This window comes from Rhinoderma darwinii, chromosome 8, assembly GCF_050947455.1.
Source record: "Rhinoderma darwinii isolate aRhiDar2 chromosome 8, aRhiDar2.hap1, whole genome shotgun sequence".
NCBI lineage: Eukaryota > Metazoa > Chordata > Amphibia > Anura > Rhinodermatidae > Rhinoderma > Rhinoderma darwinii.
The window spans coordinates 106,604,867-106,624,606 of NC_134694.1; the positions used below are offsets into that span (position 1 = coordinate 106,604,867).

A 19,740-nucleotide genomic window follows, 5' to 3' on the forward strand; every position below is an offset into this window, starting at 1 on the left:
TCAAACTATATATATATGAAAATGATGATCATTATCAACTATTATATCATCTGGTATAATTTGGTAATTATATAAGGGACTCATTGCCCCCATCCTTTTGATCAATGGGGGTCCCAGTGGTGGGACCCCAGCAATCAAACACTTATCACCTATCCTGTGGATAGGTGATAAGTTATTGCGTTTGGATAACGCTAAGAAATTTATGTACATAAAACGATTGAGTTGCTTGCTAAAACCTAAAATTTGCAATAGAACCTATAAAACTATAATGACAAAAGTCATAATAATGGCTCAAATACTTATCTGCATGTCATTGTGGAGATTTCCATATATCATGTAATATTTCTTCTCCATAGAATACAGTCTAATTATTTCTTAATTGTCACAGGATTATTTAATTTATTCCACGTAAGATGAGGTGATACCCCGTGGGAGGGGTGGAGTATACACAGTGGTGTATATATACTGGGTTAACACAAGCTGTTGGGTATAGAAAACAAGAAGAACGCCATGTTCACCTTCTTTATTTTCCTCCTTGGCATCTGCCAGAGTCATGCAGCCAGCTTGGTAAGTTCCACTGGAAATTTGTGTCTATTACTTTCCATGTATTATATGTCAAAACTCTCTCATTTTTCTATCAACTTAGCCGTTTGAGGGCTTGTTTTTATTAGTAGTGTTTTTTAAGGGCACAATTTTGGAGTTTGAATTATTTGTTTTTGTTTTGCTGCATTCCATGAGCAATAACCTTTATTTTTTTCTGTCGACATTGCCTAAGTGGTCTTGTTTTTGTGGCAAGGGTTGAAGTTTTCATTAGCACCATTTTGGGGTACATATGACTTTTTGATCCCTTTATGTTTCGCTTGCATCAATAATACACTGCAATGCTGAAATTTTTTCTGTATTGCAGTGTATTATGCCTGTCAGTGTTATAATAGGCTCATGTCCATGGCAGACCTTGGGGCCTTTATAGATGAAGAATGAAGATCCATCATAATGACCATACTCGTATGTTTAAAACTTGGCTTTTTTTTGTTTAAATAAATCCACGACTACACCGCATGGCAGGAATAGCTCTGATTAATTAAGGCTTCTTTGTGAAATGTGTAAGCGTATCTATTTTCTGCCATGTTATGTAGTTGTGGATTTGAACATGGAAAAATAAAAGCCAAGTTTTAATTATACAAATATGGTCGTTATGCTTGATCTTTGTTCTTCATCTACATTGCTGAAACCGTTCTACCCTGGATATATTCCGGCATCAAACCCTATTTTTTTAGTATCATGGTCTACAAGTATGAGCTGACTCTTCGATTTTACCTGGGGTCTTTGTTAGGCTCTCTTCTGCTATGGCAACCCATCGGCACCCTGTGATTGTATCGCTATTGACAGCGGGATCTAAGCGGGTAGAAGTCATGGATAATACAGCTGACACCACCTGGTGATGAGGCTGGCTGAGCTCCTGAGCCCATGCTATCCATGTGCTGTAAATTTACGGGGATGTGTGGGACCTACCGCCAGCATCATAAATGTACGTCACAGAGTGGGAACGGGTTAAGGTCCATAGAAAATAATAAATGGGTTGTAGTATTAAGAAAAAACTCAACTTTAAATAGAGCATTTTAAGGTAATAGAAGGGGGTACCTCGTTCAGGATCCATTAGCAAGAGTGTAGAGTGGCTACCAAGAGCATAATGGCTCCAGAAGAAGTCAGAATCATGAAACCTAATGTCAGACAAAGGACTTGGCATGTTTTTTTAATGGAATGATTTTATCATTGGAGGCTAAAAATTAGAAAAAGTGGAAATGTGCTACACGTATTAGGATTTCTAGAACAGCATTTGAAGAGAGAGAGATGCAAACATTGTGGTCCTGAACCCCCGTCTGTGATCACTTCCCTTTTTGGTAACTGGGTGGTGAGACGAATGGATAGTCTAATAACGCTACACCGTGCTAAAAACATAATACTATACTGGGCTGACATAATAATGCTATATCATATATATAGTTACATAGTTAGTACAGTCAAAAAAAGACACATGTCCATCAAGTTCAACCAAGGGATGGGAGAAAGGGAAGGAAGGAAACAAGAATGCTACACATTGACATAGGAGCTGATATTTTTTGCTGTGACCAGCTCCTGCGGTCGCCTATTCCAGGTTGTCACCTCTGGAGATTAAACCTTTTTTTTTTTCCTAGACAGAGGGAGTGTCCCCTTGTGTTTTGAGGGGATTTTACATGGAACAGGTTTTCACTATATTTCTTGTATGTGCTATTCATGTCAAAGAAATAATGATTTAACATGTCAAAATTATAATGGTATACCATGCCCAAATAATAACACTATATTGTGTATAGTAATAATATTACACCATGCCAAAATAGTAACATTATATCAAGCCACGTAATAATGATGCTAAATTATAATGCTAATCTGTGCAGAAATTATAACAGCATACTGTGCTCATAAAATTATACTAATAATTAAATAATACTTCATTATTGTTGCACATATCTAAGGCCAATATGCCCTGGCGGCAAATATGGCTTCATATAAGTAATTTTCATAGATTCTTTCATCTCTAGTCTTTAATTCCACCACCAATCTTGATCATTTACACTGGTTTTATGTGCTCATTTGCATTATGAAATTGATGACATTTTCCCAGCTTTGTTTATCTCTGTGCTAAAGAATCCAATATTCAAAAATACTTGGGTGTTTCCTATTTCCTTTTTCGAAAGCTCGATAATTGTAATACAAAACACTGAATGAACAGTCAAATGCATATTTTTGAAAATTCGATCCCATAACAATTTGCACTATAAAACACTGACATTGTCACTTTTCAACAGTTTGAAAATTCCACGGGTTCTATGGATGAATTGGGCGTCTGTCAATGCTCCGTTGCCCTCCCAGATTATACATTCCCAGCAGATCGTTTGGAGACCCTGGAAATATCAAACCGGAACCTGAGTATCGTCGTCCAGCAAGAAATCTCAAAGGTAAAGAATACTACCTCCAATATATCCTACTATATTACATTGTTACATAGTTAAATAGGCTGAAAAAAGACTCAGGTCCATTAAGTTCAACCTTTTTTAATCAATTACCCAACATTCATTACTAGATTAGTTATAACCCTCAATGCCAGTCATCAGTAAATAATCATCTAGTCCTTTTTTAATGCTGACATAGTATCTGCCATTACTACATCTTGGGGTAGGACATTCCATAGTTTGACTACTCTAACTGTAAAGAATCCTTTCCTATATTGATGTCTGAAACACATTTCTTCCACACGCAATGATTGTCCCCTGGTCCTTTGTAGAGTCCTTGGAAAGAACAGATTATGTGCTAGTTCTGTGTATTGACCACATAAATCTACATGTGAATAAGATCAGCTCTAAGGGTATTTTTACCAAGCTGAACAAGCATAACTTCTCCAGCCTTTCATTGTAAGAGAGACCTTTCATCCCATTTAATAATCTAGTTGCCCGCCTTTGAACCCTCTCCAGTTCTCCTTTATCCTTTTAACAATTGCCATAAACTGAATTCCATATTTAAGATGTGGCCTTACAAGTGATTTATAGAGGAGTAATATTACATTTGAATCACTGGTTTTATCTCTCCATTTATTATATAGCCAATCATTCAACTGTATGGCCCTCCGCAGCTTCTAAACCTGGACCCGCAGCAGTCAATAGATTGCTGCAGAACCACGCTCATTACATAAATACAGCACCAGAACCAAGCTCAGTACATAAATACAACCACAGTACCAAGCTGAGTACATAAATACAGCACCAGAACAAAGCTCAGTACATATATACATCACCAGAATAAAGCTCAGTACATAAATACAACACCAGAACCAAGCTCAGTACATATATACAGCACCAGAACGAAGCTCTGTACATAAATACAGCACAGAACAAAGCTCAGTACATAAATACAGCACCAGAACCACGCTCAATACATATATACTTTAATGGAATTGCAATTTGAGCAAATCCCCAAAGGCTGCTGGAGAGTGACGGGAGAGAGCGTGCACATAAAACCCGAATCAACAGCGTCTAAGACGAGCCTAAGGTTTTCGCCAGAGCCGACCGCAAGGTATTATGGACTTTGCTGCTTAGGACCCAGGTTGTCTTAGCAGAGTTCAGTGTTGGATAGGAGGTGCAATGCAGACTAACCTGAGCAGAAAACCAGACAGCCAGGGTTTAAACAGAAAGTCCAAATCAGAAGGCAAGTGGATATAAGGAATAGCAAGGGTCAAAACCGTCCAGGAGCAAATAATCCAAAATCAGCAATCAAGGGGTTAACGAGAGGCAAGCCAAGGTCAGTTTCCAAAAGGCCCAGAAGTTAGGAGCGCAGGGAATGTAGGAAGCTTGATCAGACACCAGAAGACAGGAAAATTCACAAGCAAAGACAGTTGGAAAAAGACAGGATAAATACAACACCACAGCTGATCGGCAGAAGGACAGAGAAGAGAGATAGGCTCAAGGTAAAAGAAGAACTGCTAAGAAGCCAGAATCGTAGTCATAGTAAACCTTAAGGGAACAGGCGGTTTCCTGACATATACAGCACAAGAACCAACCCAATTACATATATACAGCACCAAAACAAAGCTCAATACATATATACAGCACAAGAACCAAGCACAGTACATATATACAGCACCAAAACCAAGCTCAATACATATATACAGCAAAAGAACCAAGCTCAGTACATATATTCAACACCGGAACCAAGCTCAATACATAAATACCGAACTAGAACTAAGATTAGTACATATAACCAGCACCAGAACCAAACTCAGAACATATATACAGAACTTAATACATATAAACAGCACAAAAACCAAGCTCATTACATAAATACAGCACCATAACCAAGCTCACTACATATATACAGCACCAGAACAAAGCTCAGTACATATATACAGCACTTAATACATATAAACAGCAAAAGAACAAAGCTCAGGACATATATACAGTTCCTGTACCAAGCTCAGTACATACTGTATATACAGCACCAGAATCAAGCTCAGTACATAAACAGTATCAGAACAAAGTTCAGGACATATATGTATTACCAGCACAAATACAGCTCAGTACACAGATCATTTGCAAATTCACCCCTGCCATATAGGTTTGTACAGCATAAAACTACAGGTCCCAGCATGGCCCAAGCAATGGTGAGGATATGCTGGAAGTTGCTGTTTCACAAAAAAGAATGATACCACCCATCATCTCGCTGCAGATCATACAGTGACTACAGTACAGATCAGTCAGAGGGAGACTAAACATTTACATTCAGTGACTTACAAGTGATGTATTCTCAGATTCTAGACGTTCTTTTTCTCTTTTTTTCGGGTCCAGACCACCATGATGACTCCCGACCACGACCCATTTCTGCAGTTTGCCGCTCTGATTTCAGGTGAAAACAGCTCCGTAATTTCAGCCGTAAAGGCATGTGCAGGCGTCTTTCGCTGCGTCCATTACGGACGTAATTGGAGCTGTTTTTCTATGGAGTAAATGGAAAATGGCTCCATTTATGTCTGAAGAAGTGACAGGCACTTCTTTGACGCGGGCGTCATTTTTACGCGCCACCTTTTGACAGCTGCGCATAAAAAAAATGACCGTCGGCACAGAACATCGTAAGACCCATTCAAATGAATGGGCAGATGTTAGCCGACGCTTTTCAGCCGCATTTTCAGACGTAATTCAATGCTAAAACTCCCGAATTACGTCCGTAAATAGGGTGTGTGAACCCAGCCTTAGTGACGCCCGGCTGCTAGTGCTGCATTGTTGGGTCACTTAGGAGACCCAGCGATGCAGCTGAAAGCTGCGGACCGTCGGCCATGAGGAGTTTGCGGGGGGGGGGCCCAATAAGAACTTTTGCATCGGGGCCCATGAGCCTTTAGCTACGCCCCTGGGCATGGACAAGGTGTGCTGCCCTGGCAGCACTAATGATCCGTTCAATTGTATCTACGTCCTAGAGACGCAGATACAATTGTATTGCAGGAAGGGGTTGCGATGGTTGGATTTACTGGCGCCGCCCACCGTAGAGGCAAAAAGCTCAGCTTGCCTCATGGCCAGTACGGCCCTGCCTGTCCCATCCCTACATCTCTGCCCTTATCTCCCAATACCTTTGCACACGTAATCTCCGGTCCTCACAAGACCTCCTTCTTTGCTTTTTGTCTGCTCCTCACATCATCGTCTCCAAGATTTCTCACCATTGCTCTGGAACTCGCTACACTAACATATGAGATTCTCTCTCAACATGAAAAAGCTTAACCTGCAATAACATGCTGCCACTACACTACAAGATGTACAGCTTCTACCCTCACCTTCTGTCTCAGCTCCCTCTTCCTTGTAGATTGTAAGCTCTCGTAGCCTGGGTCCTCTCTCCTCCTGTACCAGTCTGTCATTCATTATGCTCATGTATATTGTAGTAGTTTTTAATATCACATGCAATGTACTTAAACACTTTTGCATATGTAGAATTCTGTGGAATTAATGGCGCTTTAAAATAAATAATAAAAACTGCAATTGCTTTATCTACTGCGATCATCTCACATTTCTACCATATACAAATAAAATGGAGCCCCTGTTACAGAACGCTCAAGTTTCCTCAGAATATAGCAAAATGTACAGTAGATATCGAGGCATAAAAATACACGGAGAAAAAAACACATTTGGAAGCACCAAAGATCTGGTCTTGCATACCTCTCCAGTAACTCTGTTTTTGACGCTTTTTATCTATATTTCTCATTTGTTTCTTTTTGCATAATCTATTGACTTATTTGCATAAATGTACTTTATTTTCCCACAAAGTGTCTCTGATATTCAATGAACATACATCACATAATGTCATATTTCTCTACAGATCTACCACTATGAGAGTTCGCTGATTATGTACATGGAGCGAATGTTTAATCTGACCAAACGTGTGGAGGTGATGGAGATGGGAGGTCTCTCATTCACTGAGTTGGACTTTGAGCTGGTGAAGTTGGAAATTAAAGAAATGGAGGCTCTGATACTGCAGCTGAAAACCTCAATGAATGGAACCAATGTTCTGGTGGAAGCTCTGTACTTGGAGGTAAGGGAGGTGTGGATAGGAGCAGAGACATAACGTAAAGCTCCTGGGCGCCAATGTAAAATCTGTAACAGGGCCCCTACCTACCATGTGCCATTTGTAATACTGGTGTGTTCTTATGTGGCAGAGGGGATTTTGGGCATCCTCAGACAGCATGGTCTGGGTGGGACTGCAGATCCTTACTTTTAGAAAATATATGGGTATGGGTCTTTAGTATAATTGTTTTTATTTGCAGCAGTATGAACATTGCTTTGGCTACCAGAGGTTCAAAATGTCCAGAACCCCCTGGCAGCGAAAGAGTTAAAGTTTAACTCCAATTATAAAAAAAACTTTTAACAAATCAATAGTACAAGTGAAGTTAAGAAACTTTGTAATATATCTTATTACAGTAAAATGCCTCTTTCTATACTTATACTTCTTTCCTCCTCTCCCCGCCTCCTTAAAGGGGTTATCCGGTGATGTAAAATGTATGGCCTATCCTAGGGATAGGCCACCAATATCTGATCGGTGGGGGTCCGACTATCGGCACCCCTGCCGATCAGCTGCAATAAGCTGTTTGAATGGGCCACAGCTCTCCCGTTCATTGCTTAAATAGCTTGGTACTGTGTAACGCCATTGTATTGCACATGCAGGTAAAGATGTGGATCCACTGTGCTGCAACGTATTGGCTCAGGCCAAACCCAGGGATAGATGTTAAGGAACTCCATGGTTTTCACCCTTTAACCCCTGTACAGGGATCTGTACTTTGCTGCGGGGGAATTCCCAGGTCGCTACCCCAATATTAATCTTTGTTGGCAATGGCTGACGATTGAGAAGATGACACCAGGATGAAAGACAGAATCAGAAGGCTAAATCGTAGTCAGGCAGGCGGATGTCAAGGCAGTCAGAATTTGTTTAAGACTGTAAACAGACAACAGGTCAGGTCAAACAGAAGACAAGAGACAAGCCGGGACAAAAGCAAAATACTATGGGGAACCTGACTATACATTTTCAATTGTAGCTTTTGCTCAGGCCCATAATGATAAGGAAGGGACTCTTAAACAGCCAGGGAAAGTTGGGTATAGGATTAGGTGGGAACCCTATTGGCAGGTGCTGGTCTTAAAAGAAATTGAGTCAGCACGAGCATGCACAGTACAGGCAACAGAAGAGTTATTGCAGGTGAGGATGATGGGAGTCAGTGCAAGCCAGAGAAGCGGGAGATCGTTCAGGATGGAGAGGAGGAGCACGCAGGAGAGAGCGACGCCGGGAAGGGGTAAGTTAGCATGACAGAAGAGGACTGAGCAACAGAGGCTGACAGCCATCACATTTGTAGTGACTGTGCACAGTATTACAACTTTAACCATTTACTTGGTCATGAATTTTATGTAATCGGATAACCCCTTTAACAGTTCACTCACTCACACTTTGCTCCTAGAATCCATAGAGCAGATAGGAGAGGGAATCTCAGCTTCACTGTGAGAGATCAGGTTATAGAAGTCTATGGAGAGGGAAGGGGGAAGAGGAAGCTGGAGACAACATAAAGAGGAGATCCTGCTCCCCTATCTGTCTCACACAAATTCAGAAACAGCAGCAACATGGAGGACATTACACAGCAGTAACAAGAGGTAGATGTAAATCCGTCATTATGGTGAAACACTTACTAGAGCCAGCAGCAGCATCCCTGTGTGTCTCTCTGCAGCTGCTCCCTCCTCTCACCTCCCCTTTAGAATGAAGCTGCCCCGGTGATTATACTGACGGAGAAAACTGGATTGGCCACTGCATGGTAAATGTAGTATGTAGTATTGTAGTCCACAAGAATAGTAGTCATTCTTTTATCCTCATTCGGCTTTAGCTTATAAATTAGATCCTCAGTGGAGGGGAAACCCCTCTAAGATGTCCATATGCCCTACGCGTAACAAATCAAAATGAAATGAATCTTTGCATCACAAAAGTGGGATAATAAGTTTATTTTATTTTTCCATGAATCTAATTTTCAATGTTGAGCAAACTGGGAAATTTTACCCAAATTGTGTAAAATTTTTGTCAACTACAGTCCATAAGGGCTCTTGAAGTTTTTCCAGTGATTGGATAAAAGCAAAGAAATCTTTTTTTTTTATTACTTGTAGAACAATGCATACAAGATTTAAAGTGTTACTCTTTAGAATATTCCTTTACAATAGCTGAAGTCTATGTGACTAGAAGGGTATCACCAGCTTTGTGTATTTGTTTCAGTGTAATGTGTTGTCTGTTGCAGATAAATAATATTTCTATCACGGTGAACCAGCTGGAAGTCTTTGACAAGAACAATGTTCTAGCGGTCAGAAGGGAAGTTGCAGCTTTACAAAAACGGTTGGAGGATTGTGAAAAGAACCAAACAAGATCACAACCTAATCCTTCACTTTCTGCAGCCATCTATGGTGAGTCAGAAAATACTTAATCATGCGCCGCTCCCACACAGACTAAAATGAAGCTCGTTCGCAGAGCGAAATCCTGCGCCATTTTCATGTGGATCGGAAGCCGCTGCCGGACAGTAAGATGACGACTTCCGGCCGCAGCTTCCGGCCATATGTTCAAGGAAGCGAAGGCGCAAGGAATAGGAGCGTGTATTATGTTCGTGTGTGTTTTGACATACTGATTGCTGAGCCCTGTATCTAATCCTCCCACACTGTGCAGTCGCTCAGTAAATGGCGGCACACAGTGTAGGAGGTTTGAAGATTCAACCCCCTCCTTCTCCTGGCACTAGCCAGAAGAAGGGAGGGGTGATTGTGTGAGGACACTAGAGAGAGTGTGTACACCCCAAATTTGCAGCATAAATCAATGAGGTTGCTTTACCACATTGACCATGCTGCAATTTTGGGAACTGCTCCCTCTAGTGCTCAGCACATGGAAATGTTATAAATTAGAATCTAATTTATAATATTTCCTGACTTGTGAAAAAATTCAAAAAAATAAAACAATTTGTAATCACTTAAATAATAATTGTTTAACTAAAAAAAAAACTATTTTCTAGCGACATATTCCCTTTAACTTAAAAACTTGATTAAAAACAATAGGTCATTTTCGAATGACACATACCTTTTCAAAGTGGATGTGCGCATCTTTTGTATAGATGGAGGGTGGGCCCCTAGAATAATTTCCTCTGGCGGGCCCAAAGACTTACGTTCTGACACTGTACGTCCCTATTCAGTGACTGGATTTATATACGATTTATAAAGTTAAGACATATCTTCATTATAGTAAGAATTTGATAATATAGGTTTTATGACATTTATAAGCTGAAGGTCGGAATGTTTTTAAAAAATTACCCTAACAGTAAACATACACAGTACAATGATTTGGTTGACACAGCATGTATTGTATGGTAAATACAGTAAATTAACTCATTTTCTTTACACCCGTATATTTAAAATATCACATGTAATTTTTTTCCTTTGTGCAGGAAAATGTGACCACGGAGAAATAGCAAATATCAGCAAACCTCTTGTAGTACAACTGAACTGGATGGGATTCAGCTATAAATATGGAGGATGGGGAAGTGACTCATTTCTAGGAGCTGACCAAGGCGATCAATGGGTGGCTCCTCTCCATACGGACAGCAGGTCGATCTACACCATACGTTTCTACAACTCATACAATGATCTTTTGATCTACAAACATAAATATGAAAAGTCCATTCAAGTACAAGGAGGTGGGATGATTATGTTCAACAACTCTCTGTACTATAACTGCTACAACACCCAGAATCTCTGCAAATTCAATATACAGACCAATGCAGTAGAAAACAGACTTATCGTTGGTGCTGCCTATAACAATCGGTTTTCATACTCATCATCATCTTGGCAGGATATAGACTTTGCTAGTGATGAAGAAGGTCTTTGGGTCATTTATGCAAATGAAGCAGATAGTGGTAACATTCGCATTAGTAAAGTTAATGCCACTAGTCTTGAGTTGTTGCATACATGGTCCACTACCCAGTTCAAACGTGGTGTTACCAATGCATTCATGGTGTGTGGAGTCTTGTATGCCACTAGACCCCTCAGTACAAAGAAAGAGGAGATCTTCTATATGTACGACACTAAAACCAGAAAAGAAAGCCATCTGAGCGTACAGTTGGATAAGATGATGGAGAATGTTCAGAGTCTCTCCTACAACCCTAACGATCACAAGCTCTACATGTACAATGATGGTTATCTCGTCACATATGATCTGAGTTTCAAGCAACTAATATGAAAAGATTCTCAAATTCAATATCAAGAAATTGACAGAAACAATCAATATTCCCATGATTTGTTGATGATTCTTGCTTAAAGGGGTTGACTGAGATTACAAAATGTGTCTGTTTTTTCCCAAATGCAGCGCCACTTCTGTCTATGGGCCGTGTCTGGAATTGCAGTTCATCCCTATTCACTTAATTGGAGCTGAGTACTAATAAAAGACACACAGGAAAGAGTGGCGCTACTTTTCTGGAAAAAAACAGACTCTTGATTTCTACAAAATTTTCTTTGATCTTAGAAAATACATAAACCTAACAATTTCAAATTTGATTATTATTTGCCTGTAATCGCTGAATTTAAATTTATACAAATAAAGCTATATGTTATCGCAGTCTGGTATGTCAAGTTATGGTCATGTACACTAAAAACTAATAATAGTTAATAAAATCGGTAACTAACAGGATGGCAATCAATGGGTGTCATTATATAAACAGATTAGGAACCTTTGACTGGAATGATTTATGTAAAAATTGCATGAAGCAGGTTGAATTCTATATATATAATTGGTATGCAACATATACAAATATTTATATTGCTCCAATGTATCTGAAAGCTAAAAATAAACAAACCTTGCATATAGTCCTAATTAAAAATCTCTTACCATTTTGTGTCTACAGCTCCTTTGCAGACCATGTGTCTCCATGGTTACAGACTACAAATAAGCACTGCGTAGTCTGATCCTGCAGTGATACTCCTTTCCAACACTCCCTTCTTACTAATGTACATTTGGTAGGTTAGCAAGAAGTAGGTGGACAAAAGGAAGACAGTATGACTGCAGGATCAGACAAGATCATCACTTGCCCTGGAGACTCATAAGTCTGCGTAGCAGCTAAAGACATAAAACGGTAGCAAAATTTTAATCAAGAACATTCCTTATACTTCGTAATCCATTACAACACAAAACAAACACAAATAATCTATTGAAAACACACATTGAATGACATATACAGACTATCTACAGTAGTAGCTATTCATGCAGGGAGGTGTACTTCGGTGATACTATCACTGACGGAATCACTGCATGTAGGGGATTTTTAATTCTCCTCTCAAAAGTCAGTATACTGCAGCCTAGTGCAGTAGAGCTTAAAATAATTTTTAACTCATTCCAATTGCATGCAGCACACAAGGGTATGTTCACACGTGGCAGAGACACTGCAAATTTCTGTTCAAATTTACAGGCAGAAAATTCACAGCATATTAGAGTAGCAATAATTTCAACAAACCCCATTCACGCCCTGCAGACAATTTCCAAGTAGAATTTGACCTGAGGTGACGATTTTTAAATCTATCAATTCCTGCTGAAAAATCGTTGCGAGTTTGTCAAAATCCCCAACAAATGCCAAATGTTGTCGATTTTGCTTTTAAAATAAAAAAAAGTATATACCTCTGGAACTCCCGAAGCAACGTGTCCCTTGTCTCTGTACAGCCGGCCTCTGGTGATGACGTTTTGTCACATGTGACTGCTGTAGCCAATTAGGAGACCGGCTGTACAGAGACCAGCCTGGGGACAAGGGACGCGTAGCTACAGGCGGCCAGGGGTATAGTCTTTGGGCTAAATGTAGCCACCACTAAGCAAAGCTAAAAGCATAAGGATCTATAGACCTAGTATTAAAGAGGAACTGTACCACTCCTGACATGTCTGTTTTAGTACATAGTTGTATTACCCTTGAAATAACAATTCTGGAACACATTTTCTTATAATTCTGCGTTGTGCCGTTCCTCTTTTATTCCTACTAGAAATTTATGAGTAAATTGACAACTGGGTGTTACCATTTCCCTTGACAGAGGGGCGTGTCCCTACACATTGTGACTCTGTCAGCACTGATTGGACATTGTCAGTCTGTGTAGGGACACACCCCCAACTGGTAACACCCGGCTGTCAATTCATTCATACAATAACCGAAGAACGGCAAAACACAAAGTTCTTGTAAAGGTTTTGCCAGACACAGCTTCTGTGTCGACGCCCGTGGTTAATCAGCCTGCATCTGTTCCTAGGTCTGCTAGAGTGACTCGATCTGCTACCATTTAGGCTGGTAGGCTGAAGAGTGGGAGAACCTATCACAGCCTGACCTGACGGTTATAGCTCCCGCCCTTGGTCTACTTATACCTTAATTTTCTGCTTGTCCTTTGCCTGTGATTCTCTTGTTTCCTGGCTCTGCTGTTCCTGCTATTACCATTGACCTCTGCTTCATATTGACCCTGGCTTGACTGACTATTCTCCTGCTCTGCATTTGCTACCACGTACTCTCCTGGTTTGACTCGGCTCATCCACTACTCTGTTGCTCACGGTGTTGCCGTGGGCAACAGCCCCACTTCCCTTTGCTTCTGTGTACCCTTGTCTTGTTTTGTCTGTCATACACATATTGAGCGTAGGGACCGTCGCCCAGTTGTACGCCGTCGCCTAGGACGTGCTGTGCAAGTAGGCAGGGACAGAGTGGCGGGTAGATTAGGGCTCACCTGTCTGTCTCCCTACCATGACATTACATAATCACAGGCCCATATACCTTTTCTACCCTGGTCCCTGACACACTATGGACCCCCTTGAGGCCCTGGCTCAGCAAATGCAGGGTCTCTCCCTACAGGTCCAAGACATGGCTCAGAGGTGCAACCAGCGTGATGCTACCCAGGTAGTGTCCTCCACCTCACCTCTTGAACCCCACCTCAAGTTGCCTGACCGATTCTCAGGGGACCGGAAGACTTTTTTCTCCTTTTGGGAGAGTTGTAGGCTCTATTTCCGTTTAAGGCCCCACTCCTCTGGTTCTGAGAGCCAGCGAGTGGGTATAATTATGCCCGGCTCAAGGACGGCCCCCAGGAATGGACCTTCTCCTTGGCCCCTGACGCCCCTGAACTTTCTTCTGTTGACCTTTTTTTTCTGCTCTCGGACTCATTTATGACAAGACTGACAAGACTGCCTTTGCCATTGCCGGGTAAGAGACCCGTTGAGGAGTACTGTTCTGACTTTAGGAAGTGGTGTGTAGCTTCTCGGTGGAATGACCCTGCCTTGAGGTGCCAGTTTAGATTGGGTCTGTCGAACGCTCTGAAAGACCTGTTAGTTAGCTATCCCTCTTCTGACTCTCTAGATCAGGTTATGGCTTTAGCGGTACGTCTTGACCGACGTCTCAGGGAACGACGACTTGAACGTTTTTGTGCCTTCTCCTCTGGCTCCCCTATGATGGCTCCCGAGGTTCCGTTGCTTCGTTCTTCCACGGAAATCTCGGATGAACCAATGCAACTCGGGGCCTCCGTGTCTCCCCAACAATGTAGAGAGTTCTGCAGGAAGAATGGTCTCTGCTTCTACTGTGGGGATGAAAAGCATCAAGTGAACGACTGTCCTAGGCGTAAGAATAAGCAGCCAGAAAACTTCCGCTCCTAAGTGACCATCGGGGAGGTCCCTTGGGCGCACAGGTATTTCCCGTAAATATGAAACCTAATAAGATCGTGCTTCCCTTTCAGGTCTCGTTTGATGGTAGGTTTGCCACCGGCAGTGCCTTCGTGGATTCAGGGTCTTCTGCTAATATTATGTCTGTGGAATTTGCTATGTCTCTAGCTATACCATTGATTGATTTGCCTAAACCTGTCCCGGTAGTGGGTATCGACTCCACTCCACTTGCTAATGGTTATTTTACACAGCATACCCCTGTTTTTGAACTCATTGTGGGCTCCATTCATTTGGAGCAGTGTTCTGTGTTGGTGATGCAGGGATTATCATTCGCCCCTCTACTTCTCCGGTAGGTGCTGGCTTCTTTTTCGTAGGGAAGAAGGATGGTGGTCTTAGGCCGTACATCGATTACCGAAACTTGAATAAGGTCACTGTAAGGAACCAATATCACCTTCCTCTGATTCCTGATCTCTTCAATCAGGTTCAGGGGGCCCAATGGTTCTCTAAGTTTGATCTTCAGTGGGCTTATAACCTTATCTGAATCATAGAAGGGGATGAGTGGAAGACTGCGTTTAACACGCCCGAAGCTCATTTTGAATACCTCGTCATGCCCTTTGGGTTGTGTAATGCTCCCGCGGTCTTCCAGAATTTCAAATGAGATTTTAAGAGACTACCTGGGGGTATTTCTTGTAGTGTACCTTGATGATATACTTGTGTTTTCCAAGGACGGGTCCGCCCACATTGAGCATGTCAGGAAGGTTCTCCAGGCCCATCGGGAGAACAAACTCTTTGCTAAAACCGAAAAATGTGTGTTTGGGGTGCAGGAGATATCATTTTTGGGAAAAATCCTGACTCCTAACGAATTCCGCATGGACCCTGCCAAGGTTCAGGCTGTGGCTGAATGGGTCCAACCTGCCTCCCTGAAGGTTTTACAGTGCTTCCTGGGGTTTGCTAATTATTACAGGAGATTTATTGCTAACTTCTCGGTCATCGCTAAGCCTCTTACGGACCTTACTCGCAAAGGTGCTGATCTCCTCCACTGGCCTCCAGAGGCGGTCCAGGCTTTTGAGATCCTTAAGAGGTGCTTTATCTCTGCCCCAGTGCTGATTCAGCCTAACCAGATGGAGCCATTCATCGTGGAGGTTGACGCCTCTGAGGTGGGAGTGGGTGCTTTCTCGTCCCAGGGTACTAGGTCTCTCACACATCTCCGTCCCTGTGCCTTCTTTTCCAGGAAGTTCTCCCCCACTGAGAGTAACTATGACGTTGGCAACCGCGAACTCTTAGCCATTAAATGGGCATTTAAAGAGTGGCGCCACGTCCTGGAGGGGGCTAGGCACCAGGTAACAGTCCTTACCGACCACAAGAATCTGGTTTTCCTAGAATCTGCCCAGAGGCTAAACCCGAGACTAACTTGATGGGCGTAGTTTTTTACTAGATTCAACTTTGTGGTCACCTATAGGGCTGGGTCTAAAAATATTAAAGCAGATGCGCTGTCACATAGCTTCATGGCCAGCCCTCCTCCTCCGGAGAATCCTGCTTGTGTTTTGCCCCCAGGTATAATCATATCCTCTGTTGATTCTGGCTTAGTCTCCGAAATTGCGGCTGATCAAGATTCAGCTCCCGAAAACCTTCCTCAGAACAAGCTGTTTGTTCCCCTGCAATTCCGGCTAAGGGTACTCAGGTAGAATCATGACTCCGCACCATCTGGCCATCCAGGCATCCTGGGTACCAAGCACCTCATTTGTAGAACCTATTGGTGGCCTGGGTTGCTTAAAGACGTTAAGGCCTACGTCGCCGCTTGTGAAATTTGTGCTAGGTCCAAGACTCCCAGGTCCCGACCAGCGGGCTTACTATGTTCTTTGCCCATTCCCCAGAGACCTTGGACCCATAGCTCCATGGATTTTATAACCGATCTGCCTCCATCCCAAGGCAAGTCGGTGGTGTGGGTTGTAGTAGACCGCTTCAGTAAGATGTGCCACTTTGTGCCCCTCAAGAAACTACCCAATGCCAAGACGTTAGCTACCTTGTTTGTCAAACACATCCTGCGTCTCCATGGGGTTCCTGTCAATATTGTTTCTGACAGAGGGGTACAATTTGTTTCATTGTTTTGGAGAGCTTTCTGTAAGAAGTTGGAGATTGATCTGTCCTTCTCCTCGGCCTTCCATCCTGAAATTAATGGCCAAACTGAGAGGACTAATCAGTCTCTAGAACAATATTTAAGGTGTTTTATCTCTGACTGTCAAGATGATTGGGTCTCCTTCATTCCCCTCACCGAATTTTCCCTTAATAACCAGGTCAGTAACTCGTCAGGGGTCTCCCCCTTTTTAACAAAAATACTGGCCTCCCGGTCTGCCTAGCATGGAAGCCATTCAGGCCCCGCCTGGAGGCAGGGCCTGAAAGGCTTCCGTAGCCGACGGCAAGATGGCACCGGCTCAGGAGCTGAGCCGCATCATCAGCGGTGGATGTCAGCTGCATGTTACAGCTGACATTTTCCTGCAATGGCAGGAACCTGAACTAGCTCCAATCCCTGCCATTAACCCCTTAGATGCAGCGATCGAAAGCGATCGCTGCACCTTAGAGCTTGCGAGCAGATAGGCAGTCCTGCCATGCAATCCCCGTGTATAGTGCCACACAGCCCCCCTAGTAGATAGTGCCACACAGCCCTCCCCCTGTATAGTGCAACACAGCCCTCCCTGTGTATAGTGCCACACATCCCTCCCCCGTATAGTGCCACCCAGCGCTCCACCCTTTATAGTGCCACACCCCCCAGTAGATAGCGCCACACAGCCTCCTCAGTAGATAGCGTCACACCCCTCCCAAAATACCTAGCCCCGTTCCCACGACGTACGGAGCGCTCCACCGTCCCAGATATCGTAGGCCAGCGTGATGCAATGATGTCTTCACGCCGGCCTTCGCAGGGACTCCGTCCCAGGGACTTATAGGCTACAGGTCTAACGTGGCCTGCAGCCTATATTATTCAATTGTATCTGCGGAATATAAATTCATTATTGATACGGCCTTTAAATGTTTACATTATTACACTACCATGCTTTTATCACCTTCCTGAAGTTCACAAATCTGCAACAGCCCTTCCTGATCACCCCATTATCTCTGGAATTGTGTCGCTTAAAAGTAATTTATCCCACTTTGTGGACAAAGACTCCACCTCAGCCAAACACAACTTTATAACCACCCTTAACATAGGAAGTAAATTAATTAATTATATTAATTAATTTCCAAAATTTTAACTAAACGTTGGCACATTCTAAAGAATGAACCTGACTTGAAAGATGCTTTGCCTGAAAAAACATAAATCACATACAGGAGATCCACTGCGCAACACGCTTGCTCCCAGCAGAAAAATATTTGCCTCCTTATCTGGTTCCTACCGCTTTGGCTGCCCCAGGTGCTTATGTTGTAATAATATCAATCATAGGACTGACACTTTCACATCGTCTGTAACACTAGAATCTTTCCCGATAAAAACCTTTCTTTATTGTTGCAGTGATTATGTAATATTCCTGTTGCAATGCCCCTGCAACTTCCAATATGTAGGAAGAACAATACAGTCGCTACGAGCCAGGATCAACAAACATCGCTCAATCATCTGTATGGGACTTCTTAAGCAGAGTGTACCCAGGCTCATCCACAATTGTGATTTTAGTAGTATCTCTGTTACCCCAATTGAACAAGTTCCTGTTTCTATACCAAACAGATGTTTTAAATTAAAACAGGAGAACTTTTGGATATACAAGTTATCCTGTCTGTAACCAGGGGGCCTTAATGACATTGTGGAGCTTCCCCCATATACAATCACTATCCATCTACTTGTTCCCCCCCACATCTTTTACTATGCCAAGTTGTTTCTCCGATTTTATCTTTTATCCTTTCTGCCCTGGGCCTGTTCTGGGTGTTTCTTACCTCAGTGTATAAATCTGTGCTGTAATTTGATTATGAAACCTTTTTACCCTCCAAGGCTTCCATAGCCCATATGACCTCAGCATGTTTCCATAGCAAGTTGTACGCCATTTGTCTCACTTTAGCATCTACTCATCTCCATGATGACGCACCAGCAATGGTTATTGACTGTCTTTTCATGACTCTATGATGACTATTTAACTATTTTTTAGTATGCCAAGTTGTTTCTCCGATTTTACCTTTTATCCTTTCTGCCCTGTGCCTGTTCTGGGTATTTCTTACCTCAGTGTATAAATCTGTGCTGTATTTTGATTATGAAACCTGATCTGTGTTGAGGATCCCGGACGAGCCCCCAAGTAATGTCGCTGCAGAATTTACATTGTCCGTTAACGTTGGACATTATCTGTATTTGTCTATGAGTTCCAAATTAATGAATGCTCTCTCAATGGTGGATCTGAGAGAGGCCGGCCAGAGAGACCATGACAGGCAGCGTCAGTGTTCAAACTATCTCTGCACTAGGGGGCGGATCCATCTTTATTTATAAGAAAAAGAGAGAGTAGGTGGTAACCTCATACTTGCAAAGCATGAACATTCTACATATGGTAATGTCCCAAAACTCCCCATATATCTTTAGCCATAAGAAATACAATGTCATCACGTTTTCTCACGTTGCCTTTGTAACAGCTGAATACAAAGTCATGCACCAAATGACTTGAAATAGAATAGCCATCCCCCCCAGTAGGCTGTTGTCAGCAGATCTTTGAGCTTTAGTGACAGCTGTCCATGTGAAGCAATTTAGGTTCACACATATAAAGATATTAAAATATTTTTGACAGCTTCCATAGCCCATATGACCTCACCATGTTTCCATAGCAAGTTGTACGCCATTTGTCTCACTTTAGTGTCTACTCATCTCCATGACGACGCACCAGCAATGGTTATGGAATGCCTCTATGACGACTATTTAACAATTTTTTATTTCTAAAAGCAGATTCTAACAGTAACCTCATATGGTCATTAAATTATTCTAATACATTGCCCTTTTTATTATATGTATATATATATATATATATATATATATATATATATATA

The 19,740-nt window shown here is 42.2% G+C and overlaps 1 protein-coding gene across 1 annotated transcript; it reads left to right on the top strand.

Annotated features, from left to right (window-relative positions):
• Window positions 1–510: 510 nt before the first annotated feature.
• Window positions 511–11,307, top strand: LOC142658836 (olfactomedin-4-like). The gene is made up of 5 exons (XM_075834446.1): window positions 511–567; window positions 2,850–2,999; window positions 6,889–7,101; window positions 9,332–9,494; window positions 10,517–11,307. The coding sequence occupies exons 1-5, from the start codon at window positions 511–513 to the stop codon at window positions 11,305–11,307; spliced, it is 1,374 nt and encodes a 457-aa protein (XP_075690561.1).
• Window positions 11,308–19,740: the final 8,433 nt, after the last annotated feature.